This window comes from Morone saxatilis, unplaced genomic scaffold (genome assembly GCF_004916995.1).
Source record: "Morone saxatilis isolate NCDOM2014 unplaced genomic scaffold, NCSU_SB_2.0 Contig12, whole genome shotgun sequence".
Lineage (NCBI taxonomy): Eukaryota > Metazoa > Chordata > Actinopteri > Moronidae > Morone > Morone saxatilis.
In genome coordinates, this window is record NW_023339674.1 from 3,353,822 (window position 1) to 3,369,030 (window position 15,209).

The 15,209-nt window shown below is 39.6% G+C and overlaps 1 protein-coding gene across 1 annotated transcript in view; it reads right to left on the bottom strand.

The window, feature by feature from the left end:
- The window catches only part of brinp3a.1 (bone morphogenetic protein/retinoic acid inducible neural-specific 3a, tandem duplicate 1), a 45,668-nt gene extending 41,976 nt beyond the window's left edge, over positions 1-3,692 (bottom strand). Inside the window, exons 1-2 of the mRNA XM_035654055.1 lie at positions 3,130-3,692; positions 2,519-2,829 (exon numbers count right to left, since the gene is read on the bottom strand). Of these exons, the coding sequence (XP_035509948.1) occupies positions 2,519-2,772 (254 nt within the window). The 5' untranslated portion in view covers positions 2,773-2,829; positions 3,130-3,692. The remainder of the gene's footprint in view (positions 1-2,518; positions 2,830-3,129) is intronic.
- Between the last annotated feature and the right edge of the window lie 11,517 nt (positions 3,693-15,209).

Sequence of the window (15,209 nt, forward strand, 5' to 3'; positions counted from 1 at the left end):
AGGAAAACCAAGGGACATTTTGGCTGCTCCTCAGTTTGAACTCGGATTTAGGATTCCAACACACAGCAGTGAGGATTCAAGGGGCAATAAGAAGACTTTTACTGACCCATAAAGGACCGTAATGTGTCTGCAAGAAGCAGAACAGTGTTGTTGATCAATAGCAATGACTCAAAGATTAATTTGCCTGGCTTTCAAAATTCATGAGTCTGTTTGGAACGAAAAAAAACGCACAGCCCATTGCATTTTGAAGGCACTTCTGATCTCTTCAGTTCTCAGCTAACTGCCATCCTCAACTGCTCAACGATGGATGGCAGTGCTCCGGGTGCAAGATATTTAAAGCCTAAAAAGACTTGTTTTCAAGCCAAGGAAACCAAAATGAAAATGCAGGAACATTTTTCCACTTTTTAACATAGTGAAATTCTATTCAGTTTCTATTGGATTTTTGCTCTAATTAGTCAGCTAACTTTTATCCTTCAGAGGAACTGAAAAGGCCACCAAAGCTCAAGAGGAAAGGAGGGTTATGGACTTGTCAAGTTTGTATTTCTGGATATTTGCTGATAGAGGTCAATAGAAGTCATGCTGTAGGTTACAGAATGCTTAAAAAATGTTTAATGCTCTATCCTTGGAAATGAAAGTGGTCAGACAATGTCTGTGTGACTTTTAGTACATGTAAAACTGTGAATCTGTGTGTATGCAAATATCTGTGAATTTTTTTATGGAAAGGTTTGGATAGCAAGACAAAAAAACAAGAAAGGAGGTATAGAAACATCCTGAGAGACAGAAAGAAGAGGCGAGCAGAGAGGCAGCGGGGGAGGACGTGATGGATGTGGGGAAGCCAACAGCGCTACATTCCCTATCTTTTCCTGGCATTGTCACCCCTGTCAGCTGCTAAATGCCAGTGTCAGTCAAACCTCTGTTCAGCTGGCATCAGCCCCTCCACTGCAGGGCTGTGGACAGCATTGCTCTCATCAACGAGTATCAAAACACTTACCTGGCACACACACAGCCACAAATACAGACACTCAAGTATGCACACCCGATCACGGCCAGACATACAGTATCCTGTGGAGAAGCTTATTGTTGTTGTGGTTGCCTGAAAACAGTATGTCAACTTTTAATTAGAAAAGCAGCATTATTTTTGGCTACTCTGGATGAAAAAGAAAGCATTTTGAAAAGGCTTCACAAGATCAGAGTAATTTCTTAACCTCTAGAGGAACACGACACCCTGAAGTCAAAAAAGGAAAGTACGTAAAAAATCCACTTACCATGGCAATTTGTAAAATAAACATGTGTATATAAGATGATATATCCATCACAGAAACACATACAAACAGAAGATGTTACCCCTACGGCTACAAGCTGTGTGTGGGTCATGCTGCCTTAAACAGATGAACCACTGCCTCAAAGAATTCTACCAGACTGAGTTCAATGTGTCGAGTTTAAATGCTTCAGAGGTGTTTTTTATTGAAAAAAAAACTCAGGGGGAAAAAACTGCACAAACACACACCCACACTTGCATACACACAGAATATTAACAAATGAAGAAAGCCTGCTAGGTTCAGTTGAGGTCTACAGCTGGTACAGTATGGTTTTCTCGTGTACTTAGTCCAAATCAGTCACTTTATATGACTAGTGAACTTTGGTGGAACATGTGAAATGACAACATCATCATCTTTTCTTTTAAGATGCAAGATTCAGAATCCAGCGTTATTTAAAAAAAAATACTACTTTGAAAAAGCATGGAACGTATGTTGCATACTATTTCATGCCATATTTATAACAAAATCCTCAACCACCTAATATCATGTGAATTCATACGTGGGAGTTTGCATCATAAAATATTCAGGTTTCCCTTTAATTCCACTCGCTTGTCTCAAAAAAGTGAAGAAAAATGTCCTCCTGTAGCAAGCTTTCAAACAATACCCTGCTGCTTCTAAGTACACACCCACCACACACTTCTGAAACCATCCTGTCTACCCACTGTCACACATCAACTGGCTCAGTCAGATATCTGTTACGTCCCGCTGCTTTGCCCAAACCCTCCTGCGGTATCTCCACTTTGAGTTTCCACTGATATGCAGCATTCTGACGGTTTGTATCGTACTCAAACCATATGTCTCTGCTGCCCACAAAAAGGAGAAGCAGGCAGTCGCACCCAAAGAAGCTTGCATCTATACAGAACGCATGCAGAGCTTTCATTTGTATGCAAAACTCCACTAAGTAATCGTCTCAATGCTTCATCCCACAGTTTGCCACCTACTAAAGCTGCATCTTTTATAGTATAAAGTATTATGTGATCTCTCGCTTATACTTTTCTAAAGATCTTGCAAAAATGACTCTTTTTTTCAAAGCAACGCCACAAGAATCAGAGTTGACATTATATCAGGCTTTACATGCAGCATCTCTACATTTAATTCATTTTGGATTTAGATGTGACAAACAACATTCCTCTCGGGCATCTTAGCTTTGCAGACCATGCAGAGAGTCATCTCTGACCCTGCTGTTCAGCAGTTCTCACCTGTATATCTTGTACTTGGTGGTGAATCCTTGCTGGTAGCGCTCTGTGAAATCAACAAACTCCTGCGAGTGGTGAAAAGGACCCTTGTCCGACAGGAGCCAGCCCAGGGGCCCAGTGGAGCCACTGAAGCCAGCCCCGGCAGGGTCCGCCGCCCAGGCCCCTACTGACACCCAGCTCTGGAGCAGGCTTAGTGTTAACCACTTCCATAGAAACATGAGGGCCGTCAGTCTAATGGAGATGCACGGGCCACTCATGCTGCTTCCCCCGGCCCCGGTGACTCTTCATTCTCCCTGTACTGTGGATGAGTCCTGCTGGAAGGAGGAAGGAGAGGGAGAGGAGTTGAAGCAGGGTAGACACAGAGAACCATAATATTGTAATTTTGGTTTGGGTGTGAGTGGGATAAAGATGACCTAGGAGAACTGCATTTGTCCAGTATTTATGGGTCAGAAATTATGGCAAAGGGGCACTATTTTTAGAGGTTAGAATATCTAGAGTGCACTATATCATATCATAAAAATAGAAATATTCTGAAAGAATGTATTTTAAATGTAATTTAGATCTTATAAAAGCTTCAATATGTCAAAGTCCATTGCTTTGCTTGCTTGTTTTACCTTATTCTGTAAGTATTGTGGTCCGTGACTGGTCGGAATTAGTCTCCGCAAAATCCTCTGATAGGACTGTGAAGTTGGGTTCGGCACAGCGCATAGACAGGGCGGCATTGGAAAAGGACTTTGGGGAGGATTATCGCCACAAATGCAAACGGACGCACAATTAGGGGCAGCGCAACTTGAGCGAAACAGAAAATGACATCCAACCTCCTCAGAGCGCGCTCCTCTCGTCCTTTTCACAGTGGCATATTTCCAGCGGAGAGCCTCAGACGATGCGCAGTAGGTACTATAGGTCCAATCCAACGGAATGAGTCGCAGCAGACACGGTGTTTCAAGAGCGCACAGGGTCAAACCTTCCAGGTAGATTAATTATCTAAACACGCCGGTGTGTTTTGAATTCGGTAAAGGTGCAGAGACCAAAGTGACCACCCGCATAGCTGCTGTCCTCTTAACTCATTTCTGCTCTTTATTGGAGTGACGCGCTCGGGGCGCATGCAGGGCGCACAGAGCTGCTGATGCTGCTGACAGTGCCTGGACTCCCAGCGCACGGAATGTGTGAATGGCATTCGCGGTGCTCTTTCCCTCCCCCTGTACCATACCGCCGCAATTTAATTTATTCCAGCAGCGAGTACCCTCCCGGTTGGCTGAGACGTAACTGGAGGAAGTGAGAGTAGGAGGTGTTCAGGGGGAGGGGGGGGAGGGGACTGGCAGGTTGGATGAGGCATGGTCATAGGATGTTGATGTGCTGGAGTCAGATGGCTCATTTTAAAAAACAGTAATACAAATTGATAAAAGGATAGAGAGAAAAGAGGGAACAGTAGGAAATCAGCATAAAAAGAACATGTCAACATTAACAAGTCGACTAACATTTACAGTCTTACCTTTCTTTAGAAAAGTGTGTCATTCTGCTAATAGATTTAAAATGGAAAATCCATGTATTGATAATGGACAAAGTAAAAGAAAAAATATAAATTATGATTTAATTTACATTATTTGTCAAGAAAATTAAACTTTCAAAAGATATTTGGGGAAAGTTAAGTTTATAAAGAACCTGATAAATAGTCATCACAAGGGAAATTGATTTAATTAATTAATATACCAGGACTCTACCAGATGTAGTCAATCTGCTATATGTAGATTGTCATAATGGATGTTATCTTAGTTCAACTGAATCCATTTTTATTTTTTAATTATTTGAATAATGACTTTAATGATGGTGTGGTGGTGATGATGACGATCATAAGGAGGAGGATAGGGTGCATTCAGCCCCCTACAGTTATTCTCGTTATCTTCTTTGCCCTCTTCCTCCCTCTCCCTTCTTCCTGCAGAATAATCATCACTTTCACCATCAGCAAACTTAATTAGATCTGCTCTATCCCCGCTCTATCCGAGTGCTTGTGCGTCGGACACCGAGCGTGGATCAGAGAGGCAGAGAGCAGGCAAACGGAGGGAGGGATGTGTGCTGCCTTTCAGCTTTTCTGTAGACGTTCAAAGGGAGGTTTTATAGAGGGATTGGATTAGAGAAATGAACACCATTGAGTCGTGAGATTCTCTGGTTCCCAAACTCAAAGAGAAGCTGAAATCCCGTGGCATAGCGACTTGCAGATTCTGGAGTGAAAGAATGAGTTGATTTGTCACGGTTTCATCATCATGTCTTGGGATTGGGTGGCTTTTCTTCTGACCCTGCCTTGCAGCCAAGATGACTTGTGAAGGACAACTACCTAATAGGAACATACATTCTTTGGTCTATAGGACTTTTCTACTTGGCTGTTTTTAATCTGCATTGTAGTTGACCATTTTAAGTTTGTCTGCAAGCACAGGTTAAACTTTTTTAAGCTTTGAATAAAAGATGATTTTCAGTGGAGAGAGTGTCATGGCTCATTACTTTCATGGATTCATATTGCATTTTAGTCGGTTTTTAGAACATTGTTTTCAGGTTGCAGAGCCCCAAAACTCATATGAGCAGAGTGCAAGAAAGTCCCTGCAGCTCATATTTAGTGTTTCAAATAAATCATTCATCAATCCGTGTGTTTGTCTGTGCAAGAGTAGATACGTTTACATGTGTACTGCTGTGTACACAAGCATATAACACACTCAGGCCAGTGCGCTTGTTTATTTCTTTTTAGTAGAGACAGGCAAGGCAATGGAATTGATTACCAATTGATGGAACATGAGCATGTTCATGTGAGACCAGATGAAAACCAACGTTGCACAAGGAATCAAATCAAAGAGAATGTCACAGCAAAGTGCTCATTATAGCTCGCAAAAGGTGCAGGAAATGTGTAGGCCACAGTGGCAGAGCAGTGACCTATAATAAGGAGTCATCCTTTTGCCCTTTGAGGCCGCAGTAACCAAAGATTACAAAAGCTGAACCTTGGCAACAGCATTCCACCTCCTGCAGAGTTTTTGGACTTTGCAAACCATGAAGAAATGTTATTTGGAATTCTGTAATATTACTGCTAGTACTATGCAGCAATGGCACCAACATTTAATTTAGATTCAATTTTGGAGATATCATTCATTCCATTCTTACCATCTTGCTCCTATCCATGCTTTCTCCTAACATGTCCAGGGTTATGACTGGCTTCAACTGATTTGGGAAACAAGCTGTCAATACAACACTGACATATCATCATCTTTTAAGTTGATATAGCAATCTTGTGAACAAACAATTGCTTATTTAGACATCCAGATACGGAACAACATTTCCATTCATTTGGAGTTGGAGTTGGAGCCAACTGATGGATGTACTGCAATATTCACACTCTTTAAGCTCTGTTTCTGGTCTCTACTAATTCCTGAGGGAAATATCTGACTCTTTAGCTGCTAAATGCTCCATTATGTTCACCAGCCTCTAACTGTGTCTGTCTGCTGGCTGCTGCTGAGCGTGTACAGTGAGTTTTAAGTATTGAGCGGTGAGACTAAACCAAAACTGTGAAGTTGTAGGCCGGATAGCTAAAAAAGTAGCTGAAACCCACTATAAAGCTACATACAGCTGAGGAAAGCTGCAGTACGTAGGATTTAGTGGCATCCAGCGTTGTCGTTGCAGATTACAGAAACCTTGCCTCACCATTCTGTTCCAAGCATGTAGGAGAAACTACAGTGGCTGCTTAACTCATAAAAACTGTGATAAACGTGAAAGGCCAGGTTTTGGTTTGTGTGTTCTGGGCTACTGATGCTGGTTCACATCCGATAATGTACCACTTTGATTCGGTCTATGCACACCTCAGACAAAGCAGCCAGGTGAGTTTAGTGAAAGTGCATTTACTTTCAACATAATATAGTTTTTCAGTAAGAACATGTGAATGATGTGATTAGAGCTTGCTGCACTGCCCCCAAGTGGCCAAAAAAGAAAGAGAAGAAAATAGTATAAGTACAATTTTGAGGTACTTAAGTATTCCCATTGTGAGCTTTACATTTCAGGAAAATATTTATATTTTACTCCACTACACTTATTTGTCAGCTGTGTTACTACTTTGCAAGTTAGAGTCTAACGTTTTGTACCTCAAATTAACCAGGAATAGCTGCAATATGATGTAATCTTGCAGTGTTCTGCATAACCTTAATTTTGTATGTATGCAAAATTAAAGTTAAGTCAGACAGTTCAAGTTGGTTTTAATTGTAATGGGTTGTTTTTAATCTTTGGTACTGCCAGTTTTAGTTACATAAAAGATGTGAATACTTCTTCCACCATGCCTAACTTCTCATAAAATACAATGTAACATAATCTAACCTCATCATCAAAGGCTCATCGGTAACCCACCATTTCTTTATTTTTTTTTATTTTAGGGCTTAACCTATCCCAGCATGCATTGGGACAGCAATCAAAAAGACCTGAGTAGGTCATCGTTCTATCACAGGGCGAACACAGATAAAGACACATTCTCATTCACATTCACACATGCCGACAGATTCTTCCATCTACCTGACTTGAATTTTTTAAAGAAGCAGAAATAACTGGAATGTAGCTCCAGGCAGACAGAATGGGATGTGGAATGAGTCTACCATTCCTCTTATTGTTAAGCAACGCTGTACACCACGGAGCCACCGCGCTGTCCAGCAATCATTACGCACAGCAAAATAATAACAACCTGCAAATGGTCTTGTGTCGACAAACAGCTGGTACACAGACCTCAGGCTGAGGTCCCGTCTCTGCGTGAGTGTGTGTAACCTGAGTGGCGGAGAGGACCGAGGCAGTTGCATTTACTCAGCACTGAGACAGATAGTCATTAGGGGAGGTAAACATTCACTTAAGCTTGAGCGTGCTCATTGATGCCACTCAAGGGTCTTTGTGAGGAGTGATCAGGGAACGGAGTGAAGCTGAGGTTTTAATTAGCCTGAAAACCTGACAGCCTTTGTCAGTGCTTTGTCACAGCAGTGTTGGCTTTACTTGCTTTCTCCTCCTGATGTACGGGATGGGAAAAATCTGGTGTTTGACACTTCCAGATGCTAGATGAAATACACATCTCAATGTACCATGCAGATGTGTTAATGCGCAAAAATAAATTTTCAAAGTTATCTCGGCCTATGAACTTTGATGATAAAGACATTGCATCTTCTTTGTTTGGATAAGTAGCACTAAGTGATGCAGGATGCCAGTTAACTGCCTCTATGTCTATAAATTATAAATTGCTACCAGTCAATTGTGAAAAAAAAATCCAGAATCATCCTCACTTAATGTTGTCCACAGTACATATTTCAAAAGGGTCTGAGGCATACATAATGTGGTGATTAAAAGAGCCAATAGCCTGGCAAGGCTTTAATCAGAATCTGCATTACGTATTGCTCATTTGGGTCACCAAACTCACCATTAATCAACTTAAGAAAATGCTGAGCCTGTTGTCCACTCCTCTGGCTGTATCATCATTACACTTTTAGTATTCAAGTTTTTTTTTTGTTCAAGTACAATAAATACCCTGTTTCTAATTAACTGTCTGGTTCACTGTGAGGTCTTGTGTTGTTCTCTGCACAATACAATGATGTGTCTCAAGCAGCCACACAGAGGAGAGTCAATAGGAGATAGATCAGTGCTGCAAGGCTGGGTTTAGCAGTATGTGCTGGCCATGGCTTCAGTGCATGTTTTTTTCTCTCTCATGCGATCCATGCCTTTTTAAGTGTTGATTGTTTTAATATTTTAGGAATTCGGCATTGACCTTTGAATTATTGTTTTTTTTTTCTACTATTCCTTGAAATGTGCAGTCTCCTCCCTGTCTCTTCGCACAGTACTGCAGGTTAGTGCATGTGAGTACTTTTCTGTAGTAGTTCATTATTTATAAGTGTGGATATTCATAAAAAAATCATATAATTTAAGTTGTGAACAGCAAGTCTGCATGCTGGTGTATGAAAATACTAAAACACGAATATCTGCAAATTCCATCTTCACCTGCCATCAGCTCAGAGAGAAAACAGATGTTATATGAGACCCTGTAAACCAATTGTGCTGTATTCAAATGTATATGTGTGAATGTGACTGTATTCACAATATGTCTATAAGCGTAAGGTTGTTTTTATATAAACATATGAATCTATGTGTGATCCATCCAGTAAGTTATTTCTGTTGTTAGGTATTATCATAGGTTATTTAACATTTCTTTCATTTATAGTGTTGTTTCACAATGTCAATTTTGTTTCCAACCCTTTCTCCTACAAAATACCCATACATTTTGGAGGACATGTAATTGGATAATGTTAACTGTTGTTTTGGTGATGTGTCACATTCCTGTATTGCTGATAAGTCATACAGAGGAGGTCAGGGTGGGTACAAAATGTGCAGTCCTCCTGTTCAGCTTGGCCTAGCAGAGGAAAAGATTGCGATTCCAGCACTAACTTTTTCAGTGTTTACCCAAGGCTATGAATATTTTCCTAATCTTAAAGTGTTTTGAGTTGCCAAAACCTAACCATAAAGAAATAACCGTGCTTTCGTTGCCAGGAGTGAAAGTTAGACTTTAATGTACTATTTCCTGCCAAAAAAAGGTAACAATTTACTTAATACACCCATTTTTAGCATTTATAAGCACTATAAAAACGTAATAAATTGTTTACAATACACTACAGTATTATCTATGGGACCAGTGTGTAGGATTTAGTGGCACCTAGCAGTGTGGTTACAGATTGCAACTCACTTGCCTCACCCTGGTGGTGGAGAAACTACGATGGCTGCAAACAGCTCTATTTAAAGCTATTGTTTGCTTTGTCCATTCTGGGCTATTCTAGAAACATGGCAGTTCTACATGGTGGCCACAGCGACGTCCGACAGTATAAAAGGCATACTAAGGTGACAAAAACATAATGATTCTTATTCTTATATGTATGTTCCTCATATTCATATTAATTTATATATATGTTGTGTTTTGACATGTTTGCTTTACTGCAGTTACCCATTCATGAAAATACGGTATATTTGAAGCAAAAGAGAGAGATAAATAATAAAATGTGTCATTCTATCCACAGGGGGAGAAGCTCATAGTTCTCCTAACAGCCTCCCCAGATGCCCAGCCTCTCCCTGTTGTTGTCTCTCTTATTGAATGATTCTGACATTCACATATTCAGTCAAGAATGCCATGACAGCAGGTGTGTTTGTGCACGCTCGTGCATGCGTGTGTGTTTACGATATGATAAGGAGCCCGTGTGAAATCATTCCCCACTGTTAAGGCTGGTAGACTTTTCACCTCATCAGGGAGTTGAGTTCATTTGCAGGAGCAAAATTGTTATTTGCAAATGTGGCCACTCCAGTTGAAAAACCATTAACTTCAGAGATTGAAATATATACTGTGTTGCATAGTAAAGAGTAAACATTATTTCACTTTTATTGAGTGGGAAAACACTGGGCTAACAAACAGATGGCAAACTCCAGAATGTCTGGCTTTCAAGATGTTGTGCTTATAGCAATTATATTATATTCTTGCTTTCTTGTCAGTGATTCTAGGTATAATGAAGCAGGTACTGACACAATCATCCAAATTGTTGAAATGATGTTGCTTCACTCTCAACAATGTGCACAGAGAGCATGTAAGGAGCTGAGAATACAGGCATTGCTGATGCTGCTCTATGCATAACATAGCCATTATTATTGAACAAAAACACACAAAATACATACAGTAAAACATCAAAATACATAACCTAATAGAATGAGTCAGCAAACATGCATATTACATAAAAAGCCATAGAGATGTAAGGTGTGCAGCTGATGACTAATGCTGCTTTGCAGGAATAGAAAAGTCTGAAAGTCCTTCTTTACAGAATGTTTATCCTGCCATGGACTGCAGCATTAGTTAACAGCTGACTCATAAGGCGTTCTTATGTAATCTGTTGGTTGTTAATGCCCCTATATCGAACTGTTATGTTTGATTTTTAAAGTCTGAGATGAAGCTCCGCCTTCGACAACAGGTGCTCATCATGGAGCTATGGATTTGATCACAACATATTCCTTCTGGTTAATGATTGTGGAGCATTTAAACTGAAAGTTTAGTTTAGTTTATAAATTATGTAATAATTGTAATGGGAACTGAGTTATTCTTTCAAATTATTAATCATTCAGAAAGAAAAAAATATAACTAAGCCACAGTCTATCCTCAAGATGACCACAATGACTTAACTGATATACCAAAGTCACCTGATTGAAGAAGGATCTGAAACAGTTTAACACATCTTTATTGGCTGAATGATCCTTTTAATGTGGTGTATATATGTAAATAAATAAAAAAAGATAGATACAAATGGTTACTTATTTACTTATCTCCCTGACTAATACAATAGCTAATTTTTTTAGCTTAGCAACCAACTTCATTTTTGTCCACCCGGGCTGAATGTAGTTAAGGGTCTCATAAAACATGGTAAGAATGCTTATCTGACCAAGCAGATTGCTTGGCTGGCACTACCCATTGTATAAACCTTGTTAGCATTATGTTTTCCTTTCTCGTCTGTTTTTACCTTTGCAGAGTTATTCCCCCATTGATGCTAGTATGCATTTGCAGGGGGGCCAAGGACGATTCATTCCCTCCAGGGAAAGAAAAGCAAACAATTCACCAGTGATAGAGAGACTTTTTTTCCAGAAAAAAGCCCAGTGTTAGTAGGACATTGTCTGGTTTTATAGAGAACATAGGTCAGGGATAGAAAGTGCCCATGCCTCTGCCTGTGGCGGGTGGCTGCTGATAAATGACCTCAGCAAACAGCCTCCAGTCTTGTGCAGTGTCCAGCTGAAACACCCAAGAGCTCTGCTCCAATCCTCTCCATGCGGTGCACATATTGTATACAAGCCTGATTGGATTGCTATTGCTCACCCATTGTAAGTGTAACTGTCATAAGAGTATGCAAATTGCCCAAATGGCTGAGTACAATCAGTCTGTCTTGCACTCTTGTGACAGTCGGCGCTGCATGCAAGACACACTTCTTTCCCATTTTTCCTATTAAAGGAGTAGTACACAAGATAATCACATATTTTCAATATTTACTTTTTATCATGCTTGCTTATTATATTATATTATATATAAATATAATTTAATTAAAACACTAAATGTATTTTTTTTCCCCCTGTCAGATGTATAGACATTGAGAAAAGGCCAAAACTCACAAACAGCTCCCAAAGAGATGTATGCCTCTGCTGTGTCTTTGGCTGAACTGTACGTATTGCAGTTGCAATTGCAAAATAAATTTAAAAAAAATTCTGTCAATCCAGTTATTTCAGCACTACAAATAACACATGAAATATATTAAGGCAGCACTAATTGTTTTTTTTATATTAATAATTAACCAAATGACAATGGCAAGAAAAAAAAATTCCTTCCACTCTGCAAAGCATTGTAGCCACTTTCAGTTTATTCTTTTGGTTTTATAGCTCCAAACCTTAAGGTTCAGTCTCACAGTCCTCATCATCCTTATTTCTAGCTGCAGCAGGCGGTTATTTTAAGTGAAAAAGCTGCCTGGCCCAGATATTTTTTTCAGGAGTTTGTGAAGACCAAGACATTGCTAGGAGAGTGAATACTGGAGTTACCTTCATCAGATTTCCATGAACACAACTCCAAATGAATTATATTGTTTCTCTGTATTGTACATTACAGATTTGTCATGACAAAAGTCATGGCTGTTAATTCTACAAGTGAAGTACCAAGCAGCTTTGCCGCACTTGGTAAATAAATAAATAAATAAATGCGAAAGGAGCTACTATTGTCTCAGGATTTGAAATATCTGACTAATAAGTACTGCATATTATTACTGTCTATAGCTTTAAAATTGTGAAGATTGTGCTTATAAAGAGGGCATGAAGACAGCAGCAGCACTTTTACACATGCAGCAAGGCCACAAGAGCATTGTGAGTGGGGAAAAACTAGGAGATAATGAGGTAAATATTGGACTTTTGAATACTTCAATTGTGCTGCACAAGATGTTTGCAGTAATTTTAAGGTCATTGTTTGCTCACATTAGATCTCAAATGACCTTGCTGTGGGTCACCACTGTTTTGAAGGAGAAGCTGCACCAGCTAACTCATTAATAATGACATGCAAACTTCATCAGTGCAGAGAGGAGGATTTTGATTTTTGGGTGAACTAATAACTGTCGTTGATAGCATTGAATTTCTCTTCACTACTCTGCTCATACTAATTCTGTACTGTAGTCATCCCAGATAAATTAAATAATAATTTTAAAATTCCTGTGACTATTACCTTAACAAATTGTGGGTATTGCTCAGTCTTTTGCTGCAGGCTATATTTGAGATAATACAGTGGCTGAGGTTGAAAATGTATCAGAATCTTAATACAATGGAGACATGGACTTATTGAGTTTTTTTCTTATGGTACTACATCTAAAAGCTGTGAATACTGCAAAAAATATTATCACATCTCTTGTGTTCTGCTCCAACTCGTCTCATAAAATGTTCATCATTTATAGATTTGTATATTTTGCTATTTTCATGTTGGGTGCTTCAGTTTAGTAAGATAAATTCCTCCTCCAGTGATATTTAGGAATTGATTTTGATTGTGCTTCTCATATGGAAAGACATAATATCATCATGTTATCAGAGACCATATGTCCCTGCAATACTGAAATTATACAGCAGTGAGATTTTAAACAGCAGACAACAGACTGCAGTGAGATTTAATGGACTGACTGCAGATGGACAAATGGTTAGAGCTAATGCAGCAGTGAGACGGACTGAACTGGTTAAATATAGTATATTGAGTGTGTGTGTGGCAGTTTGTATGACAGACTTTGTGTGTGTGTGTGTGTGTGTGTGTGTTTGGCTGTAAGGCATGGCCAGATGCTGTTTTGGGACATGCTCTCAGGAGAATAAAAGGCTTGGCTCTCTAAGACCTCATCAGCTGCCATCAACACTGGGACAGTGGGGAGAAAACCAAATTACATGTGATCACAAACACTTACCGAATAAATGGAATGTTGTGATCCGAGGGTGTTGCTGGAAAATGACTGACGCGGGGGGAGACTGCAGGGACCTGAGCTGTCACAACTCAGGCCAGGGAGACGTAAAAAAGAAAGAAAATCATAAGAAGTGTGAGAAGATAAATGGATTTATATAGCCCTCTTCTACCTTAACGGAGAAAGTGCCTTACAGTTGTGCCTCTCATTCACACATTCACACACACGCAAGGTGCTGGCCTGCCCATCGAGGGTCTTACTAATGGAGCAACATGGACATGAACATTGGTATCGAACCGGCAACCCTACAACTAATGCATAACCCATTTTCTGGGCTTGGACCACCTTCATTGTAATGCAGTGTATGAGTATGAATGCATTTTGGGTACTATAATCTAAATTAAGGTTGATTTAAAGTATTCATCATTGCAAATGGTATTGTGTTGATGTACATTATAAGTGCAAAGGCCATTTTAAGAAGAAAAGCAAATGCTTCTCTAAAAGTAGAATTGATTTCTTTTTTCTTACTGGTGGTTGTTTACCTAGGGATATTCACTGACTGAAGGTCATATTTTCCACACCATTTTAATTTACGCTGCATCATTACCCACAGAGCGCACAATGGCCGTATTTTTACTCAGGGTGATTAGTCGTATTTAAAACTGCAGAAAAAATTGCACTTTGAACATTTTGATTTTAACCACAGTCGCCTTACTGCTATTAGGCTGTATTTATAAGACCCTGTGGGGTTTGCAGGAGGTGAGAAGAAATGTTATTTCTGAAGACCTAAAAGTGCCCATATCTTTCTTTTATGACTATTTTGTTAATATATATTTTTTTCACTTTGGCTTTCATGCGAATGTCTGAAGGAAAAAAAATGTTTTTGCCACAGTGTTGCCAAATAAACTGATAAACAGTACAAAATGCAACACTACAACTGAGAGCCTATAAAGTAACATTTTCTGTGCTTTTTGATTGTGAATGGATGCGGCTCTGCAGTGCTACCAGCAGATGTTTTGACACCCTTCCAGCTCCTTCCCCTGTCTTAATATTCTCACAAGGGTCCTCTCCTGGTTTTATTTTTAACTGGCATGAATAAATTAATTACTTGAGAAGGAGCAACAAATGAAGCTCCTTTGTGAAAATAATGGTATCACACAGAATACTGCTTTGCACGAGGGCAGTAGTTTCAAGATCACACACACATACACACGCATACAAATATGCACACAAAAACATGCACCTGCTCATAAATCTCTCCCCCAGAGGGACCCACTGTAGCTAATTGCGGTCATGTAACTTGTGTGTAGCTATGTTGTTTAGCCTGAAAACGATCAGTGCGTAGCATGCAACAATGTCAATGACATCACTTCCACATTTATATCCAAAGACATAAACTACTTTAAAGCTTACGAGCTAGTTTAAGGGACCAAAGCTTCTGATACAGTTGAATACATCTCCTTGGTTAAGACACTAGAGAGAGTATTGGATTACCTATGCAAGTTATAAACTGGTTTACCAACTCAGCTCAAACTCAGTGCATCCAGTTTGCTGGTTTTCTCTCCCTGTATCCCTGCATTAAAGGGAATGCCTCAGGGTGCTGGGACTATTATTTTTTTTTCCATTTATGTAAATAATCTTTGTGCAATGTATCAAATGCATTGTTTCATTCCATTTTTATGCTGATGATACCATTATCTATCCCCTGTTAA